Below are 27,714 nucleotides of genomic sequence, written 5' to 3'. Positions count from 1 at the left end.
TGAAAAGTCGCAGAAACACCATCTACTGCCACTATCACTTGTGAATCCGGCTTGGCTCACAAACACAAAATGTGGTGGTGGAATGCAGCGTGCCCCTTCAGGCCACGAATGGGAGATCCTTTCCGTCTCGAAATGTTTCTCTGCATAAAAATCTCCATGCAGACAGAAAACTGGCGCAGCAAGTAGGATGCATGTACTTTTTCATTTAACTTGTGGCGGTTTTTCTAGTTGCAGGGACCTCCTAAATATCATCCTTCACTTGCAGTCTGACGTACTACAGCCCCTTCTATCAGCTCTCACTCCTACGCTTTATAGGGGCCGGCTAAAGTCCGAAGTTAAAGGACGTTCCAAAACCGGAACGAAGGCGCGTGCGTGGAGAATACGGCCAGGAAGGCTGAGCTTGAGCATCAGCCCTCTTCTTTCCCCTCCCTGACGCCAGGGGGAGCAAACAGAGAGCTTGCGAGGTCCTCTGGCAATGCTTGCTTTTGACTGGGAGGAAGAAGGTGGCTGAACTTCCGGGCCATCTTTTTTTTTCTTTCTAATGTGTGTGTTATTCCAGCGTGGGGACCGGCACGAGGATGAAGTTCGCCTACAAGGTAAGAGTAAGGCGTCACGCAGCTTTGCTTGGTTTTTTCGGAGGTCTCGGGCGATCCCTGTTCATTGCTGTGACGGTAAAAACCTGATGCGAGTCTTTCTCCAGCATTTTTGCTTTGGGGAGTACATCCTCTCTTCCCAGGTATGTACAGTGTATGTAAAATTTGGCAAGGGCGCCTAAAACATTCCCCGGTTCCAGAAGGGTTGTTTCTTATTCTTGAAAAAAAAAAGTTTGATTGACATCCTTATAGTTCTGTCCTCTGTAAAGTCAGCTGAAAATGTTTTCTTAAGTGTGTCAGTCCAAGTAGGCAGTTACAACAACGTAAGTACTGAGAAAAGTATTGTTGCTGCTCTGCTTCAAATCTTCGGAATGCTTTTACTCACTCTAAGCCTGTCTTCCAGCCGTGATTCGGGTCTATTTTTTGTGCCTGCGGAGCAGGGCATAAGAGATGCTAATGTACTTAATGTTCAGATATTATATTTTCATGTTTGTTTTGCTTGAGCTTCTGGGAAGAGGGTAGATTTCCAGTCAGATACACTCATCTTCCAATCTATTATTCTGTATTCTTTTTATTATAGAGCAGCTTTCAAGTTCCTAATCACCATACTTTCCCTTTCCACTATGATTTTCCATCTTAGTTACTATCAGTACATGTCTTCATCGTAAGTCAGCTGCTTTCTCTAGTCCATCACATCAGTCCATTTTTCAGTGATAAATTCTGAGTCTCCTTGTACAGGTTTTCTCAAATTGAATCACATTTGGGAAATAGGTGTGCACCAGCAGGGCCCCCACAAGGACTTCTGAGGAAATCTGATCTTCCTTTCCCTTGCTATTTCTTTTTTCCCCTTCCTTGAAAGCCCTTTTAGCCTTTTCCTGCTTTCTTCTCTCCTTCCTGCCCACAAGCCAGCCTACCTTTATTTTCACTCTTTTTCAGGGCTTTTTTTGAGTAGGAATGCACAGGAACACAGTTCCGGCTGGGTTGGTGTTAGGAGGTGTGGCTAATACGCAAATGAGTTCCTGTTGGGCTTTTTCTACCAAAAAAGCCTGTGTGAAACCATGGTGATGTCAGGGAGTATGGCCTAATATGCGAATGAGTTCCTGCTGAGCTTTTCCCACAAAATAAACCCTGCTCTTATTGTTCAGTGTTACCTCCTTCCCTCCCCCTAGCAGGAAAACTATGGCTTTGTGTGGTGCTGGTCACCAGACTGGGTCTGGTTGCTTGGTGGAAAGGACTTGCAGGAGGCATCTCATCTCCCCTTGAATCCCCTTCCTCATAGCATTTTATCCCCCACCCCCCCATAATCCCAACATCCTCACATTTCCTTGTTTCTTTCTTTACTTTCCATCTCACCAACCTACCTTGTATCTGCTTCCTCATCTTCAGCTAAGTTTATTATTTCATTTATATCCACCCTCCTTTCTCCCCAATGGGGATCCAAAGTAGCTTACACTGTTCTCTATTATATTTTCATATCAATTTTGTGATGTAAATTAGCTCGAGAATGTGTAACTGGCCCGTGGTCACCCAAGAAACTTCCACAGCAGATTGGGGATTTCAGATTCCGGCCTGAAAGTCTAACCACTACACAACACTGGCTTTTGTGGTGTTGCCATTGTTGGACTGCAGCAAGCAGCCAGGCTTGGGTTAGTTGTGCAAGTTGTGTGGTGCCAAGTTGCCATGTTGTTGCTAGTCTTTTTTTCAAAAACCAAAAAGGGCCCTGCCTTTAACTGACATAAACCAAGATGAGAAGGCGGTGTGGTTGCCTGGCAACAACCACCGGGGGAATTTGTTTCTTAAGGCTACTTATCTGTTACTTGAAGGAGGTTAATCCCCCAATTTTTGTTTTAGGATTCGCTATTTTCCTGCAAACCTGGATTATTTTTCAGGTTTGTAGAAAAATCTGTGTTTTTTTAGAGCTCTAAATTAAAGCATCCATAGATTTGGCCATGTTAAGAGTTAGGTGTATTGATTAACATACATCCTTAGTTTACATTTCTATTTAAATATAATACTTGTAAATTTGTAATTAATATTTGTAGCTGTTGCCAGAGGGACTTGTGTGCCTTATTTTTCTTGTTCAGTCACATTCACTTTATTGCTATCTTCACTTTATTGCTATCTTCTAGTTCTCCAACTTGCTGGGCACAGTTTACCGACGTGGAAACCTGAATTTTACTCCTGATGGGAATTCTCTGATTAGTCCTGTGGGAAACAGAATTACTGTCTTTGACTTGAAAAAGTAAGCTCTATCTCTTGTTATTGTTATACTTGTGCTATCCCAAACAAAAGGCAAACCTTTGAAGGGTTTCTCTAAATGGATGAAATATGTTTATCATTTTCACATTGTATTTACCTCAAAATAAGATTTTCTTTAAACATTTTTGCTTTCTAAAGGGGGAGGGTCATGTTTCCCTTGGGTATCCAAATCTTGAGTAGTGCTAAGCTGAGGTGGTGTGTAGGGATGGGCACAAATCACATTTTTTTTAGTTTGTTTTGTGGCTTAACCATGAACTGATATGCTGGTTTGCAAACTGATTCCTGAGCTGTGGCTTACAGACCTCAAATTGAGCAAAGCCTGCCCTGAATTTCCGAGTCTGAACTGGTTTGTGCCCATCCCTGGTTGTGAGGTCTGCAGGAGTCTTTGAAAATTTAAGGAAGTTGTTAGTGCAAGGTGCAAGATGAACTGTGAAAACATAATTACATGATCACAGAAGGGAAATAGCTGCAAATGTAATTTTCTTAGTTTTTGCAAGTTAAAAAAGTGTTGTGTACCAAATATGTTTTATCCTGGGTATGTTTTAGGTGGGAGCATAACAAGCTTGAAGTAATTGTTTGCTCTATTTCAAGAGTGTCTCAAGGTTGTGTTTTATTTCATTTGTCCCTTGAGTTGTATCTTTCTCTTGTGTGCGCTAACCTGGATAGCCCAGACAAGTCAGATCTCAGAAATTAAGGAGGATCTGACTAAGTATTTGGTTGGAAGACCTCCAAGAAATGCCAGGGTCATGACATGGAGGCAGGCAGTGGCAAACCACCTCTGAACATCTCTTACCTTGAAAATCCCACAGGGTCACCATAAGTCAGTTGTGTCTTGATGATACTTTCCACCTCCACACACTATGTTCCTTATTACACCGAAACTTAGTTGTAACCTCCTTTGAGTATGTTTGTCTAGTGTGCTGTGAAGCAAGTGCAGATGACCTTTTCTTATATAGGCACTGGTCCCCTATGTGTTCGAAGTCTTCACAGGTCCTGTCCTGAATACTACACAATAGTTTCAGTTTCTACACTGATAACTGTAGGATCTTGGTGTATGCACATACAGTGTGGGCTGCCTGTCCTCTGCTTTGCATGAAGATTCCCCTTCATCCAGTGTGCTTAAGCACTACTAACTTTGGTAACAACAATCAGTTGCATTGCACAAGGGGTTGGACTAGATTACCCTGGAGTCCCTTCCAGCTCTATGATTGTATGAAGAGAACTGAGTCCTCTTCAGACAATGCCGTCAGATATTTAGTGTTGTAAATGCAGCTGTAGAAGACAAGGGGCTGATGCTCCAGTGGCTTTAAGCTTTTTCCCATGTAGCTGTATACTTGCACTTAGAAACCGGCCGAATCATCGTTGCAGAATTGAGTTGAAGAGTATAACTAAAATTACTGTTTTTGGTTATTACTTTGCCTTTTAAAAACAAACAAACAAACAACCCAAAACATGTTTTTGATTATCTTTCCTAGTAACAAGTCTGAGACGCTACCACTGGCAACTCAATACAATATTGCATGCATGGGACTATCTCCAGATGGGAACCTTGCCATACTTATTGATGAAGGTATCTATTTTGTCAGTATCCATTTTTGTTTTGTTAGGTGTCAAAGATTAATATAATTAGGTATCAAAGATGAATATAATTATGAGGGACAATTTTTAACACAAATATTAAGCTTTAATAATGTTAGATACCCTTTTGCCGAGAAATTAAATTTGATTCCCTTGAATAAAACTAACTTTATCTTAATTCGAATGCTGGGGCTTCAAGCTGTGACAGAGTTTATTATTGTTATTGAATGTTGGAAACATTTGTTCAATTGAAGCATATCTTTATTTGATCTCTTTTCACTAGAGGGAGCTGCCTTGCTTGTCAGCTTGATCAGTAAATCTGTGATTCACCAGTTCCACTTTCAGAAACCTGTACACAGTGTCTGCTTCTCTCCAAATGGAAAGTAAGAGGAATTATTTTAAACTCAGTTTTTTTCCTGCCTTTGAAAAAATGATGTGAGTAGAAATTGTCCCCAGATTAAATTTGGTCTATTATTAAAATAGGGGCCAAGTGAACGAAATCTGTAGACTCATGGAAGAGTAATAAAATCTTCTGTTGGTTCTGTTTTAAACGGTGAAGGGCATATGGTCTTTGTGCTGTATGAAGTATATTCTAGAGATAATGGAAAAAGAACAAAAATAAGTGTCAATAATTTCTGTCTCAGATGTTTATGCAGTTTCACCCAATTATCTGAACAATTGTTGCCTACCCAATATTGCTTGGCTTCGTTTTATTGATCTTTCTTGCTCTGTTGAATTATATGCAACACACCTATTCTTTATTTTCTGTACAACAGAAAATTTATAGTCACAAAGGACAAGGTTGCTCTGATGTACCATGCCCCAGGAAAGAAACGAGAATTTAACGCATTTGTCCTTGACACAACATACTATGGTGCATATGATGAAACAACATGCATAGACTGGACTGATGATTCGAAGTAAGTGTGTTACTACATGAAACTTGTCAGACCATCAGAGAAAATCTGCAAATACGTTGAAAATCAGTTCAAACTTGGACTTCTTGCTTCTCTTGATACATCTTGTCAACTGCTGACATGAAACATTGAAAGGAACCACTAGATCTGAACATATTGCTCTCATCAGTTTTTGCTTTGTATCTTTTGTGCATTCTTCTGGTTTTAATTGTTTGGTCATAGATTGTCAATTTAGAACAAAATAATTATGGGACTGAAAAGCACTTGCAAGGAACAAAACCCCATCTGCCCTGCTGGCCCCTCCTTCCTCTCCCCTTGTTCAGCCTCCCAACCCTTCTGCTGCTGCCATGCCTCTCTCTTGTCCAACCCTCCTAACACCACTACTGCCTGCTCTTGCCTTCTCCCACCGCTACTGCTTGTTTCTCTCTCAGCCTTCACCCACTCTCATCTCAGTATCACTGCCACATGCTTCAGTAATGTTTACTGAAATAGCAGCCTTGGAATGGCAGTTATGATGTTGTGATGCTACAATATGAGTTTTTGTCTTTTAAGTTATAATGTCTGCAACTGCAGGAATCTCCAACATTCCTTTAAATTATCCTTACATTCCTCCCTTTTCAGGTTATTGTGAAAACCTGAGGGGTTCTACCGTCCCTGGTTGATCCCCTATGGATGTTTTGAATAAAATGGGATGGTGGATGATGTTCATATGATAAATCCATAAGTTATAATTGGATCACCATTTTAATTATTGATTAAACTCTTTGGAAAGGTGGCATGGACATTGTTGAAACAACAATGTGGAATTTAACTATTAATCTGTATGCAGTTTTCTGATGATCAACCAATATAAGTTATTTTCAGTGTTAATTATCTTTAAAAGTTTAGTCAGCCACTTTGAAATTATTCTTATAGTCCCTTGATCTGTTAGTCTCTTCAATCTTGTATTTTTGGAAATTTCTAGAAAACTTAAAATTTGGACATCAGCAACCTAAACTTAATGGATCTCAGAATGATCTCCAGAACTGCTGAAGGCATGGCAACTGGAGAGTGTGGGATGGATCCATTGGTTCCCTACTGTTAGTGGAAGGAGTCCCGTGAAAAACTGATTTCATGCATCTTAACTTTCTCTCTTTAGTCCTTGGTTATCAGCTGTTTACAGAGCCATAGGCAGGATTTTAAAAGTCAGGGAACTTTTTTAAAAAGTGGGGTGCATGCTTTCCTATCCACTTCTCAGAAGCTTTTTGGGGTAGGGGCAAAAGCTGAAGGCTCTGAATGTGGCCAAGTTGAGGCAGCCAACCCTAAAACGTGGGAGTCAGGAAGGGACTGCACCTTGTGCGCAAGCAGGGGGTGTTCCTTCCACCACCCTCTCCTCCACCCAGGCACTTTGCCGCCAGCAGCTCCATCTGTCCCCCCTCCCTGGGTCATTCCACACAGCTTCGTCTCCCTCCTCACCACCTGCTGCTTTTGCTGCTGCAGTGCATTGTGCCCTGCTCAGCTGTCCTAGCTCTGGCTGTCACTGATGATGCTTCATGAGCTCATGGCAAAAAGAAAAAGGAAAAAGCAGACTGTGTCTCAGAGGGCGTCCTGTAGCTACAGGCCTGCCTGTTTAGGTAATCAATTGTACCAGATTGTTTGCTTGACCACTGTAGTAACTATTGATTTGTCTATTCAAATGTTTTAAGTACATTTGTTGCTGTTGGTTTTTTTTTAAATTCTTGCAGATGTTTTGCAGTTGGCAGCAAGGATATGTCAACTTGGGTTTTTGGTGCAGAACGATGGGCCAATCTGATTTATTATGCTCTGGGAGGTCATAAGGATTCCATTGTTTCCTGCTTTTTTGAAGAAAACAGTCTAGATGTATGTACATTTTTGTGTGTTTTTCCCTTTATCTGTGTTTTTAGGTTATCAGCTAGCTTGTCTTGGACAACCTGTGGGATTTTTAATTTTATTTACATTATTTATAGTCTGCCTTTCTCACTTTGACTCCAGGCAGATTACACAGAGTGAGTCAATACAATTAACAGGATGAGACATTCAGTAAACATCATAATAGGAATTAGGTATGTAGAACTAACCAGAAGTGTAAAAACAGAATGGAAGTAAAACATCAGAATTAACATGACACATTAAATTATACAAACATTACATAATAAAATTCTAGTTTCAGCAAGCTATACACAGTAATATAAACCAAAATCCCTTATAATTTATCCAAGTAACTTTGTGAATAGTTTAGTACAATGCAACTATATTGGCTGTGTAGAAAAACCTCTTGAATAATTCAGTGTTGCATAGTTTGTGAAAAGACAAGAGAGTTGGGACCTTCCTGATCTCTTCGGGGAGGCTATTCCATAAGGTGGGGGGCCACAACAGAGAAGGCATGTGCATAGGTGTACAGTCTGTACTGCTGTCAAAAAGCTTGGTTCTGCTGTCAAAATGCTGAGAAGGGATTTTAAGTGTGTCAGTATCTGATGCCTTGAGAATATCACAGTTATGTTCATAATCTCTAAATCCATCTCATATAGGAGTCTGGTTATAGAATTTGGGTATTGCAACCAGTATTGCAACTGGTATTGCAAACATACCACTGTTTCATGATCACAGATGGCACCCAAAATTGAATGATAAACAAAGTCTTTTGTAAGCTCAGTTTTTCTCACATCCCAAACACTACAGAAAACAGTGTTTTTGATAACTAAAGGCTAGATAGAATATAAACAGACCCTGTTTTACAAATGCATTCCAATAGCTGACAGAGCCTAGTGAACTGTGATCAGCTATTGCTAATCACTTATTGAATCATTGGCATGAAATTCTGTTTAATTTGTTGGTGTAATGCTCAGTTCTATTGTGTTGTGACTGTAATAGTTATATATTTGTTTGTGTTCCAGCTATACACTATTAGTCGAGATGGGGCTTTGTGTGTATGGCAGTGTGATACAGAACTAAATGGCTTGAAACCTAGAATGCCCAAGCAACAAACTGAAGACAAAGAGGAATTGACAAAAGATCAAGGGGAAGAGTTCTCAGAAGAGCAGCAGGGCAAAGAGGTTCAAGGGAAAGTCAATGAAAATGAGCAAGAGAAAAGAAAAAAAGTGAAATACTCATGTGCTGCCAAGTAAGTGATCTTTTGGGAGCAGGGGTGAGGCAGCACAGGAGGCATGTTATTTTAATAAACTTATTTGCCTTGCACTGAAAGCCATGATTTATAACTTCTTTGTTTCAGCCACAAAACTCAAACTCCATTGGCTTTATATTGGCATGTACATGAATTACATGACTTTATTGGCATTATTGAAGTGAATGGATCATTTGTAACTAGATTTCCGAGCTACAAAAACAAACCAAAAGATGAATAACAATTTTAAATCAGTAAACATAACAGTAAAAGAGGAGAAGCAAGTGGGGAGTAGACCTGAGAAGGTGGAAGACTCAGCTTTTGAAGGAACAGTTCCCCCCAGCTTTTGAAAGAACAGTTTCCACCCCTCCCCACAGCAGCTTCCTGTGGTCCTTGAAAAGGCATTGCTGAGAATCACGGAACTCCTAAGGACAACATTTAATTTATTTACTTAATACTCCACCTTTCTCCCCAGTGGGAACCCAAAGCAGCTTACATAATTCTCCTCTCCTCCATTTTATTCTTAGAAAAACCTTGTGAGGTAGATTGAACTGGTAGCATACGACTTGCCCAAGGTCACCTAGTGAGCTTCTGATTTCTTGCTGGAGGAGTGGCTAAGTCTTCTGAGCTCTTTTATTCCTTTTTTAACGATCCAATTCCCACTTGTGAGTAAGTGTAATAGTTTGTTTCTTTAGTTAAAGCAGCCACTCAGATTGTCTTTATAAACAGCCTGTTTGTAATTAGAACAGAAAACTAGGGTGCCAAGTCAGTTTGTTTACTTTTTAGTTAGCACAGACTGCAGCTTTCAGTATGATTTCAGCATTCCAAGTTTATCTCAGCAATAAAACTTAATGTGTCAGGGGAGACCCATCAAAGCAAGATTAAAGTTCAAAAGCTCGAAGACAGCCAGCCTAAGTGGCAAATTTCTGCCAAACTCCTGGTACAGTCAACAATATCAAAATAAAGATAGAGAAAGAAAGGAAGCAACAAAGAAAAAAAGTAACTTGCGGAGCATTGTTAATCAGTGCGTTGTTAATCGGTAACTTGTGGAGCATTGTTAATCAGTGCGTTGTTAATCGGTAACTTGTGGAGCATTGTTAATCAGTAGTTCCTCATGTACTATATGGGGTAGACCTTTGGGGGGTGGAAGGAGCAATTATTGACCAGTCTGGAGGCTGTGCAAAAAAATTTTCTGAGGTGGCTACTTGTTTTGCCTAATGGATTGCCTGCAGCCTTAATGAGAGCAGAATTAGGCATACCATCACTTAGGGCTCGAGCTTATATAGTGATCTTGAAATTGAAACTGAAATTTCAACAGCTTCCAAAAGAAACTTTTAGTAAAACCAGCTATTTTGATCTACTAAACAATGACAAAACTCTGGCTAAATTTTATAACAACATGATAAATGATAAATAAATGGTTTTATTGTATATCCTGTTTTAAAATTTTATGTTTGTTTTTAACTGTTGTGAGCCGCCCTGAGCTCGTTAGGGGAGGGTGGGATATAAATTTGATAAAATAAATAAATCATCTCACACTACACTGTGCTCGACAATTTAATTAGTTCTCTTGGGACTTGCATCAATGGGTGTATAATGAAGATGCGTTATTAGACAACATGTTAATTTTTGTTGTTCAGTCGCACAGTCGAGTCCATCCCAGTCTAAATCTGCACTGTGGTATCACAGGATCAAAAAAGACCACTCAAGAACTTCTTACTTCTCTGACATTGCAGTACATAACTTAAGAGCGGCATTCACTGCACTTAGTTTTCAAACTATGCCCAATGAACTGCTGTCATAAATCACAGGAACAATGTGTATGCATATGCAGAACTGCTGGAAGATCTCTTTTACTATATAATGGTGTGCCCTTTACATTCAGACCTAAAAAGCAGATTACTTTCTGGAATTTTAAGCCAAGTACACAGCTTATCTGACAACAAAAAACTGATTTTTTTTTTTTACTGTCAGACACGAACTCCTTGGTCTAATGCAATGTAGCACTTTTTGCAGTTGCAGCTAGAAAAGTTAGATCCAAGGTGGCTCCTAGTAATACACCACATTGAGCTCTATAGTCCAGCACAGCTATTATAATTTTAAACATACCAACCATGTACTTATGAATTTTAGAAGTATACAGTTCTAACCTGAAGATCTGCTTTTTAACTATGATTTTTAATGTAAATTTTAATACTGTAATTTTATGTTGTATTGGCCAGTGACCACATACAATAAAACTATTACCTACCTAGTCTTGACACTTTAACTGTTACATTACACCAGCTCTCACAAAAGCCATACTGCAGCCAAGAGAAAGCATTAGGATAAATTATTTCAGTACTTTTGGGGGGTCCAATTCCTTTTCTGTACTGAAGTCCCCTTCCTCCATGCCTGTTGCCTTTTTGTACCAGCAATTTAGGCTTTATAAGGATCTGGCTGCCATTTTCAGGATACTTGTATAGTTGGTTGTAATTCTTCTGAAGTACCCAAAATTATAATGGCTGGACAGATGGGAATGGCATATTGTTAGTCTTTTATCTTGCATTAGAAATACTAGTTAACATATGCCTTGTATTAGATGTGTCAGTAATACATGTCATAGCTTCCTAATATTCCTCACACATTTCATCTTTTATACAGGTATTTTTTCAACAAAGAAGGAGATTTTAACAATCTAACTGCTGCAGCTTACCACAGGAAAACCCATCTGCTTGTCTCTGGGTTTGCTTCTGGAATTTTTCATCTCCATGAACTTCCACACTTCAATCTCATCCATTCTTTAAGGTTAATATGGATAGTCCTTATTGATTAAAGACAAGTCTTAGTATGGTGGTGTTAAAGGAGACACTGAACATCATTAGCTTTTCAGTGCAATCCTAGGTAGAGTTACTCCAGTATTAAACTGAAGGGGTCTACACTTTTCGTTGTATGGCTCTGAAAAGCTGCTAGTTATAATTGTATGTTATCTATGTCCTGGGCAAAGAGGCTATTGTTGTTTTAAAATCAAAGAATCTTTGGTAATATAGAGAGATATGGACTGCCATCCTTCTCTTACAATCGATGAAGGGTAAGTTAATGACTAAAGGCCAGATAAAAGTCAGAGTACTGCAAATACTTTGCAGCATCAGATATTTAACTACATACTTGTCCATTACATAGTGTTTGCATATTAAGAGAAACATGCACATTTTAGCTGGAAGGGATTAATTCTGCCTTAGTGTAATGCATGTCAGTGGATGCAGATGGTCTCATGTCAGCCTGCCCATAACATACAGCAGGGATGGCCAATGGTAGCTCTCCAGATGTTTTTTGCCTACAACTCCCATCAGCCCCAGCCAGCATGGCCAATGGCTGTGGCTGATGGGAGTTGTAGGCAAAAAACATCTGGAGAGCTACTGTTGGCCACCCCTGACATACAGTGTTAACGGTAAAGCTGTTCTGTGTGGCCAGTTCTTTGGTTTCAGCCAAAAGCTGTTGTCATGAGAACATTACTGAGTCAAGCCTGTTTTGCAGTTAATGTTCTCTGGCTTCATTTCCAATATGCTCTATATTTGTAGTAGTATCTAATTGCAGTTCAGTTTCATCAGCACCTTAAAGAAGCACAACATTCAACAACTGTTCTGTAAAGCATACACGTACACAGCTTTGCTAAGTTTGGTGTAATTATGTTTTCTGGTTGAAGTTTTTAAACTAATGGTGAAAATAGCAATAAATGTTTGTGTATTTTGCTTGATCTCTTGCCCTGGAGTCATTTTAGAAAATCTGTCCTTTTCAGATTTCTGAAAATCTGATTTCACTGTGCCAAAAGATCATATACCTGGCTTCAGTGTCCTTGCCTCCTTTATAATGGTGGAATAAATGTTAGTCTTTTAGATGCCACTGGACTTCGGTTTTGTCTTCCTTGCTTTGGCAAGTCTAATGTCTTTGATATTATGTCACTATCTAATGGCTTTGTCTGGTATTATGTCCCTGTCAAAACAGCATAAGAAGCTAAACTTTGTTTTGAGTCTACCTGTCTGAACTTAATTTATTGGCTTTTAAATTTAGCATTTTAGACCAGAAGATTGCATCTATTTCTATCAACAGTACTGGTGACTGGATTGCCTTTGGATGCTCAGGTATGCCACTGTTTATCAGTATTGTGCTAAGCTAATAAATGAATAAAGCTTACTTACAAGTGAATCACAGTTCTTGAGAGTTGTCAAATCCCTTCTAAATCAGGGACTTATGATTTTATTCTCCTTCCTTCTGAGTCAAGCAATAAAGTGAACAATGGCAATGTTGTTATTGTAACACACAAGAGCAAACATGCTCTGTGTTCTGTAGAAAAACATAATGACCTGTAAATGATTGAGAATGTTTACTTATGTACAAGATTTGTATTTGGCCTTTCTGCCTACATCAGGGCCGCAAAGGCAGTTTACTGTTAAAAACAGATTATAACACCAAAACCAAAGTGCATATTTACAGTGCAAAGACAACAGCTGAAACATAAGAATGAAGGGTCACTGAGGGGCTGCCTGATGAAACAAGTCTTCACCCACTGGCAGGGTCAGTGATAGAAGGGGAGGTAGTGCCTTGAGGAAGGAGTTCCATAACTTTGGTGCCATGACCAAAAAGGCTCTTGGGTTGCTGTTCTAATTTTAGAAAGTGGGGAGCATTCAAAGGAAGGCCTCAGAAGAAGACTAGTAACTGAGTTGGTTCATATGGAAATAGGAAGTTCTTGAGGTATGCTTGACCTAAATCATAGAGGGATTTAAAATATCAACACCTGTGCTTTGAATTGGGCCTGAACACAAATTGGGAGTCTGTGTTGAAGGACCAAGAGTAGAGTGATAAGGTCCCTAAGCCCACTCCAGTCAACGTTTGGCTGCAGCATTTGAAATTCTGAACTCCTTTCAAGGGCAGACCCATGTGCAATGCATTGCCATAATGTCATTTATATGTTATCAAGGTGTGCACCACAGTGGCAAGATCTTTTCTGCCCAGAAAATTTGACTAACTGGAAGAAGCTGGTAAAAGCGCTCCTGGTCACTTCCACTATCCACTTATTCATCAGTACCACCAACCTGCAGACAAATGCTCCCTCAAGGAGAGTGCACTCCATCCATGGCAGGAAACACCTCAAACTGGAGAAAGAGTTTCCTTATTGAAATCTTGCGGAGACTTGCACTTTTAAAAAAACTAGGTACACACCAAATTGGTGGGGAGTGCTGCTTTTTAAAATAAAAATGAAGAATATTGCCAGTAATTGCATTTATTTACTAACTTGTACTGATCTTTTTAAAGCTGAACTAAATGTCCAGGCTTCCTTTCCATTGTTTTGACAGGTCTGGGACAACTCTTAGTGTGGGAGTGGCAAAGTGAGTCCTACGTGTTGAAGCAGCAAGGCCACTTCAACAGTATGGTGTCCCTTGCATATTCTCCAGATGGGCAATACTTGGTGACTGGTGGGGATGATGGGAAAGTAAGTCTGCCACAGTTGATGAAAATTGGATTTGTAATTATTGAAAAACCTATGGTTTATGAATATATACTTTAAAAAGGTCTGGTACTTCTGAAGGTCCTGTTAAGATGCTAGAGCACATGTTTATTTGAGTCTGTATATTAAGTGCACCTATGTGTACAGTTTTGCTTCTGTGGGAAGTGTTTGCTTATTTTTTAAGTAAAGCATTGGTGGTATTTTGAAATAGGATCAAATCCACATTGACATTTGGCTTATATTGAAGTCAGCTATATTATATAACTGATCAAAATATATATAGGCACATAATTAATGAGATACGCTGTTGAGGTGAAATGAAGTGTGCTTATCATTGAGATTCTGGTGATGTGATTTCTGAATTCCATGCTCAAAGGGAAACCTGGTGGGAGACTCTGATTTAATCCCTGACAAGCTATTTAAGGCAGACTCACAATGATTCGCCATAGTTCTGGCCCCAGTTTTCACTCAAATTAACATCACTGGACACAGTCTATTAGCCACATCATATTATTGGAACTGTCTGGGCAAGTGATGCTCTGTATTCTTGGTGCTTGTGGGGGGGGGGGGGTTGGAGTGGAAGGGCTTCTAGCCCCACTTGTGAACTTTTGGCCACTGTGTGACACAGAGTGTTGGATTGGATGGGCCATTGGCCTAATCCAACTTGGCTTCTCTTCTTATGTTCTTAAATTCCCAATTTATGGAAACATTCTATTATTGCCCCAATATTTTAAAAGGGGCCCAGAAGTGATCCATCCTGTTATTGACCAATTAGCTTTCTTTCTTCTTCAGGAAAGCTATATTCTACTTATCTACTAAAGAAGTTCCTGGCTTGATGTAATCAGAAACCTTATTGGAACATGAGCAGATAGGATTTAGGTGGGCTTCTTTGACATATGACCACTGCCTAGTTCTTTATCATCTGTCTGAGAAATACTCATCCTTTAAGGAGGGGGGCGTCTATATGCGGCTTTTATTGACTTGAAGGGGGCCTTTGATTCTCTAAATTGCCCTAGATTGTGGAACAAACTTAAACTAATGAACAAAAGACTCCTAGGATTTATTCAGCAATTATACTCGGGTTCGATTGCCCAAGTATGATGTGGGTATGATGGGTATTTAACAAATCCATTTAATTTGGGTAAGGGTGTATGACAGGGATGCTTGTTGACACCTTTTTTGTTTAATTTATATTTAAATGATGTACAACAATGACTGCTGCCATCCACCAAAATTAGCTGAGATTGGGGTGCCTATTTTGCTCTACACAGATGATGCTGTGATCTTGTCCCAAACTAGGGTTGGACTGCAAAGGGCCTTGCAATCTTTTTCTAATTATTGCTCTCAAGAAAGCCTGGTGATTAAATATTTGAAACTTAAGGTCCTAATTTTCAGCAAGACCAGAAAAGAAACCCATCTCAATGATCTATCAACAGCTCCAATATTGAGCAAGTCAAGGCCTTCTCCTATTTGGGGATTTTGTTTTCAGTAGATCTATCTTGGACCCTCAACTTAGCTTAATAAAGCTAAACCATGTGCAAGTGCCATAAATAGGTTCTTCCATAATAAGGGGAGGAGAATATATTCCTGGAGTGGTGCAAACTTTTAATTTGAAAGTGGTTCCTTTCATTTTGTATGGCTCAGCTACTTGGCTTAAAGCTATCTCCAATAAAATCCTTCAGCCTTTAGCCCAGTTTTTAAGGAAAATACTGAATATTTCCTGCTGTGTGTCAACATTGTATTGTTGACAGAATTTGAACAGTTATCCTTGGAAGCTAGAGCATGACTTTATGCCTTTAAAATGAGATTAAAATAGTTCTTTGCTGAAGATAGTTTGTGAGCCACTCTAAATCAAGATACCCACAAATCGACTAGGATGAAAGCCCTGGATGACAAACTGATGATAGTTGAATGTCAATTAATGATATTTTTGAGATGGGCAAATCCGAAGCATTTTCTGTGATCAAAAAGCATATCTTAGAAATCAATTATAGTAGTCTGATCCTTAAAGCGCATGGATTTTGCTGACCCCTGCTTTTGGTCTTTCTTTCTCAAGATCTTTACCCTCTATATTTTACCATCCCACATTACTATAGAGCTTTTTTGTTTGCAAGATTGAATGTTATACCTACAATGGTTTTACAGGGGATTTTTGAATGGGCCATAGTCTTACCAAATCTGCCCTTCTGGCCTTAATAGGATAGATGCATCCTTCCATATCCTGCTTGAATGCAGGTTCATAGAGAATATAAGGGATCACTAAATTGGTTTAGTGGTTAAGAGCAGTGGCCTCCAATCTGGGCAACCAGATTTGATTTCTCACTCCTCCACATGCAGCTGCTGAGTGATCTTGAGTCAGTCACAGTTCTCTCAAGAGCAGTTCCCTCATAGCTCTCTCAGCCCCATCTGGCTCACAGGTTGTCTTTTGTGGGGACAGGAAGGGAAGGAAATTGTAAGCCACTATAAGACTCTGAGTGAAGTGTGGGGTATAAATCCAGCCTCTTCATGCTCCTCCTTCCTTTAATTAACCAATAATCCCCCTATGCTCTGGAAACCTTGGCTCTTTTGCTCAACAATGAGGCTCCTAAGTTTACTCTAGCAACTACAAAATTTGCCTTAGTCCTTTTAGTTCTTACATCAAAGAAAAAAGAAGCAAGTATCTTCTGCTGCTCAAGATCTGTGAATAAATTAGCTTCTAAGGGTATAAAAGGAAAGGAAACCTGATGGGAGCTTATCCCCACTAAGGAAGTTGTGTGGGAGTGTGCTTTCAGTGGTTGAGGGGTACCTGTGGAAGTTAAATATATGTCCATCCCAGGAAGAACAAATGACTGAAGTTTATTAAAGGACTTTCTGTTTTTGTTTTCAGGTTAAGGTATGGAACACCAACAGTGGTTTCTGCTTTGTTACCTTTACAGAACACACCAGCAGCATATCTGCTGTAACATTTACTTCCTCTGGTTGTGTCATTTTGAGTGCGTCTCTGGATGGAACAGTGCGAGCTTTTGATCTTCATAGGTAAATTGTCCATCTAGCTTTTAATCTTACTGACTTTGTTTTATCTTGGTTTACAGACCAATAGATTTATAGATGAATATTCTTAATTTAGATGCATTCTGCGTTTATGTTAATTCCTTTGCTGGGTTAACTAAGGCACAGTCAAATGTACAAATTCTTATTATAGTACAGTCCCCTCACATAGTGGCACCGCTTCAGATGATATGTGTACACTTGGTCATTTGCAATATACGTCTAATCAAGCTTTGGAACCAGCTTGCCATAGGGAAATAAAATAGAAAGTGATTTTCAAATATTCAGATGTGAAATGTACATTGTTGGCACTATTAAACTAAAGAATTGACTTTTGTTCTTAAATCACAATTATGTATATTTTAACAGGTACCGCAATTTCCGCACATTCACATCCCCACGACCAACTCAGTTCTCCTCCTTAGCTGTAGACAGCAGTGGTGAAATAGTTTCAGCTGGTTCTCAGGACTCTTTTGAAGTATTTGTGTGGTCCGTACAGAGTGGACGACTCTTGGATGTAAGATACAGACTTGTTTTGTTGTAGTCTCAAACTATTTGGAAACTTTTTATTGAGGGCAACTTTATGCTTGTGAAGAAAAGCTCCCACTTGTGTATTTAAAATGTGGCATCAAAAAGCAACTTTCATTAGAATTTTATGCAAGATCCAGTTTATTCCCTATTTGTTATTGCCACAGTGTTACATGTATTAAAAAGACAGCTAATGCAGCTATGTATTGTATAATGCATGGTATGGAGTCATGTATCAGGCCAACTTTAAGTTTAATTGTAGCCTGATAGTGAAATTCCTGATAAATCTTCGGACTGGATACATTCATTTTAAACATTTGATATAATGTATGTTTAGGCAGCTATTCTCTTTGTGAATTCCATGTTTTACTTGTGTTTTTTATTCTATTAGGTCTTAGTTGGCCATGAAGGTCCCATCAGTAGCCTGTGTTTTAACCCAGTCAAGTGTGTTCTAGCAAGTGCCTCTTGGGATAAAACAGTCAGATTGTGGGATATGCTTGATAGCTGGAGGACCAAGGAAACCCTGGCACTGAACTCGGATGGTAAGTGCAGTTCTCTCTAAGTGAATTCAGACAGCTGTGCTGTTCGTGTGATATTTGTGCTTTTGAGATAGCTTTCCTTGGTTGAAGCTTCAGTCTTAATAGTAGTTAATGTGGGGAAAGCTTGTCTGTGATGCAACTCTTGCCACTTGAATGTTTTTATTTACTTATTTATTATGTTCCACCCTCCCCACAAGCAGGCTTAGGGCAGATCACAACAGGATAAAAAAAAATCATTAAAACAATTATATTCTTGACTTAGCTCCCCCTTGGCTTGGGTTTTAGCAGGTAATCTAAACTGAATCTTAATTTGTAAGTTTATAGCTCATATGTTACCATGTTCACCAGCTTGGGGATCGTGATCAGGTGGAAAGGTGGCATAAAAATTTAAATAAATAACAGCAAGCCATGGCTGGTTGTTATGTGAACAAACCTGAAAATCTTCAAGCTCACATGTTTCTTCCCACCCCCTTTCCTCCCTTTGCATGTGACTTGAAAATTAAACTTCAAAAGCCTTAGGCTTGTTCATATAACAAGCCTATAACATACAATAAGCCCTGTTGTTGTATTATACCTGCACTGTGCATGAGAATGTAGAACTTGTTAGCAGTGTTCCCTCTAAGCTGAGTTAGTGTGAACTAGCTCACAGGTTTTTGGTCTCTGGGTCACACACTTTTGTCTTAGCTCAGGAAAAATGGCCCCAGAGCAAGTTAATTTATGCAGTAGCTCACAACTTTAATGCTAGTAGCTCACAAAGTAGAATTTTTGCTCACAAGATTCCACAGCTTAGAAGGAGTATTGCTTGTCAGAATATTTCTTGAAAAAAGGTTTAACATTTACTTCTCTCACTGAACAAATTTTCTGCAGTGCTTGCTGTTGCTTTTTCCCCGGATAGTAGTGAACTTGCAGTTGCTTCCTTGGATGGACAAATAACCTTCTGGGATCATGAAAATGCAGTGCAGACTGGCTCAATTGAAGGAAGACATGATCTACAAACAGGGAGAAAGGAACTGGACAAAATAACAGCCAAGCAGGCTGCTAAGGGGAAGTAGGTGGAATATGGGGGAACATTTTTTAGGTTTGGGTTTTATTAGGATTGTTTTAATGGAGGAGAAGGAACCTTGTACGTAGCTTTTCTCTCCATCATATCTCCTTTGTGTGTCCTGCTGGCTTGTTTGGAATCTGGGAATCTCAACTTTTTAAAAAATTATTTTATGATACATTCTGGATGCAGAGAGAGGTTTCAGTATTTTATTGGTAGTGCTAACATAGTTTTGAATCTTCAGAATTTTGTTGAATTTATTATGTAGCTAATTTTTAAAAATTATTACTTGCAACTACATCTTTAAGAGTCACAGAGCATATCTGATAGTCTGAGATGAGAAAATACTTGTGTTTTCCACTAGTAGGAAAGATTATTAATACTAGGTTGGTGGTATGAATGATTACATTATAGGATTTACAGTATTGCTTATAGTTTAATTCTGACCTTTTCAGTTGTGACCAGATCTCTTTAGTTAGTAACTTCACAACATGATTTTCAGCTGTTTGGGAAATATGAAAGAGAAGGAAGGGTGCTGTTTTAAGTCAATAGGCTTTTCTGTGTGACATATCAGAGTGTCACCTTTCCTGGCTAGAACCGATTCTTTAATTTCAAATATACTGCATTTGCCACTGAACCATGCCCTAAACATTCAGTTTTCCTATTGTATATCGTTATACGGTCTGCACCCTTACTGCTAATTGATAACAATCTCATTTACTGCTGCCATGGCTTATATGTCTGGAAAGATAAATTTGGAAGCGATGCACTAAACCAGCGGAAGAAGTTTTAATGGGAGGCTAATTGTATAAGCTGCTGTGCCTTTTCTTTCTGATAGTTGCAGTTTCCACAGAATATCTAAGCTGGGGAGAGGTTTAAACATTTGAGATTTAAAAATTCTGGGATGTATAAATAAAATCACTAATTTGCACTATTCTTTTTTTTCAGATCTTTCACTACTCTCTGTTACTCAGCTGATGGGCAGTCCATTCTGGCAGGAGGGATGTCAAAGTTTGTTTGTATTTATCACATCAAAGAACAGATTCTTATGAAGAAATTTGAAATATCTTGCAATCTTTCCTTAGATGCAATGGAGGTTAGTGACAGATTTTAGGAAAATGATTACTGTAGTTTGGTACAGGGATAGCTATTTGAGTTTGGGACAGAAATTGCCCTAATTGAGGTCATGAAACAGAAGTTTGTACAGCTAGAGGTGAACTGGTAATGAGTTTAGTCTTTGGCTGATGTGATTTGCCAGACTGTAATCAGGGCCCATAAATAACCTCATTGCTCTGTAGTGCTGCTCAATTAACTTCTTAATTTTTCAGTCTCATAGAGCAACCACCACAACCCAGGTTCATATCCTAAAATCCTAAAATTCCAGACACTTTGTCTGAATTTGTCTGCCTCCAGTTTGAAGGCTGCAAAAGTAATGAACCCTCAATTTTTTACAGGAGTTTCTGGATCGCAGGAAAATGACTGAATTTGGAAGCATGGCATTAATAGATGAAGGAACTGGGGATGATGATGGTGTGGCTATTCCTCTTCCAGGGGTTAAAAGAGGTACCTGTTGCTTTTTAGGAACGTTTAACAATTCACCCATGACACTTGCCTCTACTGAATGAGTGAGGTGTCCTTGCTGAGTCATGCAGGGATAGAAAGGACAATAATTTTTAAAGCAAGTATTCTGCATATCACTTACACCTTTAAACCTAGGAAATCCATCAATAGCATTATGCCTTTGTTTGGGATATATAAGGGAGTGAGAAGTTACTCATGTAAGAAGATGTTCATGAGCAATTGCTCATGTAACAGTATTTGCACTGAATTATGTATTTTTAGAAAGTTAATTGGCTGTAGATATAGCAACCAATTCCTCACAGTTAAATTCCTGACCTAGCATCCAATCTTATTAGAGCTTGAATTCTAGGTAAAGGCCTTGGTGGATGGGAGACCCCCAAAGAAGACTAGGGGTGCTGCACTGAGTCAGGCAAACCACCTCTGTACTTCTTGCTTTGAAAATCCTATGGTCTTGGTTTGTGAAGTTGCATTTGTTGTTGCTGCTCCTCTTGAGTTTTCTTTCCCACTCTTAATTGTACTTGATGCGTGTTTGTGGAATGAAGAATACTAGATGTGTCTTCGACATTACTATAATAGTGACTGATTTTCCCATTTGGAAGACTGGAAAACATAGGTTTTGGATCCCACAATCCACAGATGCAAGGACTGCTGATCTTTCTTATGTCCCCCTCCCTCCTACAGTCCTTTCATACTACAGGAAGGTTTATTACCAGAGTTGTGGGCACTTGCACAGACTAATAGTGGCATGGATCAGGAAGCTGCATGAGATGGGATTAAGACACTGCAATGCTGTCTCTCTCTATTCCATCAGCAGAGCTGCACTGATGGGAAGACAGAGTGATTTCATCTCTTACCCCCTACAGTGTACCATCCTGACCCATGTGGCTATTAAATTTTCCAGAGTCAGAAGGGACTGTTTAGGGGGAACATGGAAAGCATCCACGACAGTCAGTTATCTCCGCTCTATGAAAGTGTATGAACTCACATGCTGTGTTTGTCACACGTGTTATGACTGACTCAAGGTTGGTATGTACAAGATAAATCCAGCATGTTATGAAATTGCTTCTCATTTTGTTTCAGGTGACATGAGTTCTCGACATTTTAAACCAGAGATAAGAGTGACTTGTCTCTGCTTCTCTCCTACTGGTGAGTGTTTTATTTTACCTGGTTTTTCAATTATGTTCTCTCCATCTGCTCATCTTCCCCTGGCCGGTCATATGTGTCATGCTGCTGAAGGTGAGAATACATAATAATGTTTTAAGTTGGTACCTGGCAGTTGATGGAGCTGCTTTGAGATGGTTTATGGAATAAATTAACCATCCTAACCCACAGCCAGGATACTTTAGCCATAATTAAGTTTAAATTTTTTTTTGCAGAAGTAGATTTAACTTTTCAAGATCATTTATAAGGCACATTGTCATCAGTTCGTCTCCAATGTATCTGCCTGCCTTCAAGCTTGCACATTCTTAACTAATATAACTCTTTTCAGGACGAAGCTGGGCGGCAACGACTACAGAAGGCCTTCTGATCTACTCTTTGGACTCTGATCTGGTCTTTGATCCATTTGACTTGGAAACTGACATCACTCCTAGAAATGTTCACAAAGTACTACGTCAGAAGGAGTACGCCAAGGCGATTGTCATGGCTTTTCGACTGAACGAGAAGAAACTGATTCAGGAAGTCTTGGAAAATGTGCCATATAATGACAGTAAGCTGGGTTTCTGCTATAAAATGTTGTCAGGCCAGTGTTAATGGTTGTAGAAGGCAAGATCTTCTGGAGTTCTGCAAGATAGTCTGCATATTGTGGAGAAGGGAAAGGACCAAATCCTCTGATACTTGGTGAATTAGCCTGGGTGACTCCATCTTTGCTAGTTGCCCTGAGTCTCTTGGGAGATGACTTTATGAGCTGCTCTTGGGGGAACATTCTCATTCTCAAATTTGTCAGCAGAGTTTCAAGGCCTGGGTTTTTTCTCCTCTTCTCCCCCCCCCCCCCCCCCCCCGCCCCAGGAAGCCAGATGCAGAATGACCTACTCATCCAAGTGTTTGGGATAGTTAATTGATCAGTCTTTGGGTTTGCAGCCAGTATTTAGGGTATAAGATGTCTAGTTAAAGTTATGCTCTTGGTCTCAAGGATTTGGCTAAGCTCTACTTCAGGTGTGTGAGCATCTCAAGGCCCGCTGATTGGAGCTCAGTCCTGCATCTGCTTTGATAACTCTGATGGGGTATTAAAGCTCTCCTTGTTAGTAAACCCAGATCTCTCATGTCAGTTCTTTGAGAACTTCTACAAATCTATGGAGCCCCTGGCCAGGGTCTGTAGCACTTGGCATTAGTGGTGGATGGATAATAGTAACAGGAACCATCACAGGAATTTCAAGGGGGAAGAGAGAATTTATTAGGATAAAGTTGTTTGATTTTCTTTGCTTGAAATGTAAATAGATTTTTAAAAACTAAATTGGGACTAGACAGTTTAGTGATGGGTCATGTATAATCTAACATGGTGCTCACCCTTTCTGCAAATAAATGTACTATTTCTTCATGTTATTTCAGCTAATTACATTTCTTATGTTTTTAAAATATAGTTGAGGTAATCTGCTCATCACTCCCAGAACTGTATATAGAAAAGATGTTGGAATTTTTGGCCTCTTCCTTTGAGACATCTCGTCATTTGGAATTCTACCTCTTGTGGACTCAGAGATTGCTTATGCTGCATGGATGCAAGTTAAAAACAAGGTCTGTAAACTTTTAGAAAGACACATGCTAATATCTGCTGCTCATCCAGATAATTTGTAATGGCAACAAATGAACCTAGATCAGCTTGGCTTTAGAAATTCCACTGCATAAAGCACCTTCCAGTCATTTTTTAGATGTTTACAGCTGTCATATTAGAAAAAAGCTTGGTGTGTGTGTATGTGTTACCACTCCTGCAAGAAATAGGTGTTTTATTGCTGCTTTTAATACTTTATGTAAAAATACTTCATGTAAAAATTAGCAATTTAGCTTTTTATTTTTAAAAAAGTACAGAATAGTTTATTCAAACTGAGATGTAAGCTCTCGTGCTTTTGCAGGTCAGGAAAACTGCTGCCTTCCATTCAGTTTCTTCAGAAGACTATTCAGCGTCACTTTGAAGATGTTTCCAGACTGTATGTATTTTTCTTGAATGTATTCTGTTTTAAATTATTTTACTCAATAAAAAGGGATGATAACTGAGAGTGGATTGTTTAAGGCAGTGGTCCCCAACCTTTTTGGCTCCAGGGGCCGGCCCGCCAATCGTGGCCCCAGGACCAGCAGGGTGGGGGCACCCAATTCAGCCTCCCCCGTGGCGCCTCCTCCCCTCATTTTCCTCCATTTCTTTCTCCTTCCTTTGCCTCCTCTCCATGCAGCCTCTCCCCCTCCCCCCATTTTCACCATTTTAAGGTTGGGGAAGGGGCTGTGAAGTGCCTCCCAGGCCGACCCCCCCCCAGCCGAAAAGCTGATCAGTGGGAAAACCACCACAGCAGCGGCAAGTGATGCTGCCCTTACCTCCTTCCCTTCCCTAGCCTTAAAGTAGTGAAACTGGGGGAGGGGAGGTGCCATGGTGGGGGCGGTGAGGCTGTGTGACCCGTTGCAAACAGACTGCGACCTGGTACCTGTCCCCAGCCCAGGGGTTGGGGACCCCTGGTTTAAGGCAGTCATGCATTTCTCAGTGAAAATGTCTCTTCTCCCCCCCCCCCCCCCCCCCACTGCTGAGTCTAATGCAGTGGACTCTGATCTGGGGGCTTTTGACTGTGTGTGGCTTCATACTGACTACTTGCTCATTGTTTCACTGTTGCATTAAAAAAATTGACTTCTAATATGACATTCATGCTCAATATAAGGTCTGATATCTGAAAATAGAGGTGTGTATTTTTTTACCTTTTCTGAACTGAAAGATTTGGCAATGATCTGCACTTGCAGAAGCAACTAATAGTAAATATAGGTCCTGTTACATGTATGCATGTAAAGTCATGACTTGCATGCATGAAGTGACCCAGCATACATTTTTCATATTGTCTCAGGTGGTAGTATATTTTAGAAGAGCTAGTCAACATGTTTGTTATGAGTTGCAGTCATTGAGTGATCTGCTCTCAAGAGTGCATGTGCAAACTAGCCCTAGATGTGCATTACCTCTGATGATGGGCTACATTTGTATACAGTGGACAGGCTCTTACTAACACTGTTTTGAATTTACCCTAAAACTTTTCTGTGTTTTTTTCTTTCTACAGCTGTGACTGGAATTGTTATAACATGAAATATATTCTGGCCATTTCACAACAACGAGGAATGAAACGTACAGCAGAAGAATCGGAAAATGGCGACGAGCTACAGAATTTGGAAGAGGCTAGTAATGATTCTCTCATGGAGGAATCAGTGGTGCTTCCATGAAAAATACTTACGTTATTAATCACTGAAGACTTTTTGAAAATGCACACTGATTTAAAAGGAGAACTGAACCAGCCCTCATAGTGGCTTGTTTTGTACAAGTGATATGGATGTGCAGCAACTTGACTGAGGTAGTCTGCTTCCTCTTAAGTTGTATTCTTCTAGAATTTCTGGGAAAAGCAGGAAAACAGAACTAAAATGTAGTTTTTAAGCAACAAATGCCTTTGTTAATCTTTCGGTCAAGATCAATATGAAAGTATATGGGGTAGAATCTAAACTTCACCAATTAGTTTTCTTTTCACGAGTTTTTCTGTTAACCTGCCTCGCTCTTCTTTCCAGTGGCAGCTCAAGGTGTGCTCCCAAAGTTGAGTCCTCCAGATCTGCACAAGGGTTGAATAAAGTATCTTCCTCCTCCCTTTGTTTGCAAATGCTTTCTGCTTCAGTGTGGGGCAGGAGTTTGAATCTCAGGCCTGGCTATTTCCTTGACATTAGATAAAATATGTAAAAGTAAGATACATATTGTAAATATTCTGTTCTCCCTCCCAGCTGATAGGAAGGGGAGCCTTCAAAGTTCTGTACTTGGGCTGCTTTTCATAATGTTGTAAGCATGTGATTCTCAGAGTATTACAATAAATGTGTTTTATTACTTGTGCACTTTGATTATCAGATCAGGGAAGAGAGTCCATGAGCTGGTATTAGAAGACATATGAAGCTGCTTTATACTGAATGAGACCCTTGGTCCATCAAAGTCAGTATTGTTACTCAGACTGGTAGAGGCTCTCCAGGGTCTCAAGCTAAGGCTTTTCACGCCTATTTGCTTGGACCTTTTTTTAGTGGAGATGCCAGGGATTGAACCTGGGACCTTCTGCTTACCAAGCAGATGCTCTACCACTGAGCTGCAGTCCCCCCCTATTTTGTCTCTTAAGGCTACATTTCCATGCTTTTATTTAAAAGTGACAGTTTTTGCACTGTCTGATAATCTGTCCGTGCTTTTAGGCCCATCAGTTACATAAGAACATAAGAGAAGCCATATTGGATCAGGCCAATGGCCCATCCAGTCCAACACTCTGTGTCACACAGTGGCCAAAAAAAGGAGGTTCACAAGTGGGCCTAGAAGCCCTTCCACTTTGCCCCTCCCTCCAAGCACCAAGATTACAGAGCATCACTGCCCCAGACAGTTCCAATAATATGCTGTTGCTAATAGCCACTGATGGACCTCTGATCCATATTTTTATCCAAACCCCTCTTGAAGCTGGCTATGCTTGTAGCTGCCACCACGTCCTGTGGCAGTGAATTCTGCATGTTAATCACACTTTGGGTGAAGAAGTATTTCCTTTTATCTGTTCTAACCTGACTGCTCAGTAATTTCATTGAATGCCCACGAGTTTGTATTGTGAGAAAGGGAGAAAAGTACTTCTTTCTCTACTTTCTCCATCGCATGCATAATCTTGTAAACCTCTATCATGTCACCTCGCAGTCGACGTTTCTCCAAGCTAAAGAGCCCCAAGCATTTTAACCTTTCTTCATAGGGGAAGTGTTCCAAATCTTTAATCATTCTAGTTGCCCTTTCCTGCACTTTTTCCAATGCTATAATATCCTTTTTGAGGTGCGGTGACCAGAATTGTACACAGTATTCCAAATGAGACCGCACCATTGATTTATACAGGGGCATTATGATACTGGCTGATTTGTTTTCAGTTCCCTTCCTAATAATTCCCAGCATGGCACTGGCCTTTTTTTATTGCATTTGCACTGTCTTGACATTTTCAGTGAGTTATCTACAATGACCCCAAGATCTCTCTCTTGGTCAGTCTCTGCCAGATCACACCACATCAACTTGTATTTGTAGCTGGGATTTTTGGCCCCAATGTGCATTACTTTGCACTTGGCCATATTGAACCTCATCTGCCACATTGATGCCCACGCACCCAGCCTCAACAGATCCCTCTGGAGTGCCTCACAATCCTCTCTGGTTCTTACCACCCTAAACAATTTAGTGTCATCTGCAAACTTAGTCACTTCACTGCTTACTCCCAACTCCAGATCATTAATGAACAAGTTAAAGAGCATGGGACCCAGTACTGAGCCCTGCGGCACCCCACTGCTTACCATCTTCCACTGCGAAGATTGCCCATTTATACTCTCTGTTTCCTATTAATTAGCCAGTTTTTGATCTACAAGAGGACTTGTAGTTTTACTCCATGATTCTCGAGCTTACTAAGGAGCTTTTGATGAGGAACTTTATCAAAAGCTTTCTGGAAGTCAAGGTAAACAACATCAATTGGGTCCTCTTGGTCCACATGTTTGTTCACCCCTCAAAGAACTGTAACAGGTTAGTGAGGCAAGATCTTCCCTTACAGAACCCATGCTAAGTCTTACTCAATAACTTGTGTTCATCACTGTGCCTACTCATTCTGTCCTTGATAATGGTTTCTACCAACTTTCCCGGTATTGAAGTCAGACTGACTGGCCTGTAATTTCCTGGATCTCCTCTGGAACCTTTTTTAAAGATGGGGGTGACATTTGCTACCTTCCAGTCCTCAGGAACGGAGGCAGATTTCAATGAAATATTACATATTTTTGTCAGGAGAGCTACAAATTCAACTTTGAGTTCTTTCAGAACTCTTGGATGTATGCCAACTGGAA

The 27,714-nt window shown here is 39.9% G+C and overlaps 1 protein-coding gene across 1 annotated transcript; it reads left to right on the top strand.

Annotated features, from left to right (window-relative positions):
- The first annotated feature begins 9 nt into the window (after positions 1-9).
- Positions 10-25,714, top strand: PWP2 (PWP2 small subunit processome component). The gene is made up of 21 exons (XM_060234182.1): positions 10-596; positions 2,723-2,835; positions 4,328-4,422; positions 4,714-4,813; positions 5,207-5,350; positions 7,072-7,207; positions 8,242-8,468; positions 11,112-11,255; positions 12,519-12,589; positions 13,802-13,938; positions 16,820-16,968; positions 17,350-17,497; positions 17,900-18,050; positions 18,915-19,095; positions 20,038-20,185; positions 20,544-20,652; positions 21,751-21,816; positions 22,160-22,378; positions 23,250-23,400; positions 23,736-23,810; positions 24,912-25,714. The coding sequence occupies exons 1-21, from the start codon at positions 579-581 to the stop codon at positions 25,069-25,071; spliced, it is 2,742 nt and encodes a 913-aa protein (XP_060090165.1). The 5' UTR covers positions 10-578; the 3' UTR covers positions 25,072-25,714.
- Positions 25,715-27,714: the final 2,000 nt, after the last annotated feature.

Source organism: Heteronotia binoei, chromosome 3 (genome assembly GCF_032191835.1).
Source record: "Heteronotia binoei isolate CCM8104 ecotype False Entrance Well chromosome 3, APGP_CSIRO_Hbin_v1, whole genome shotgun sequence".
NCBI classification, from domain to species: domain Eukaryota; kingdom Metazoa; phylum Chordata; class Lepidosauria; order Squamata; family Gekkonidae; genus Heteronotia; species Heteronotia binoei.
The sequence above is the reverse complement of the archived record's forward strand: the minus strand, read 5'-3'. Positions and strand labels throughout refer to the sequence as shown.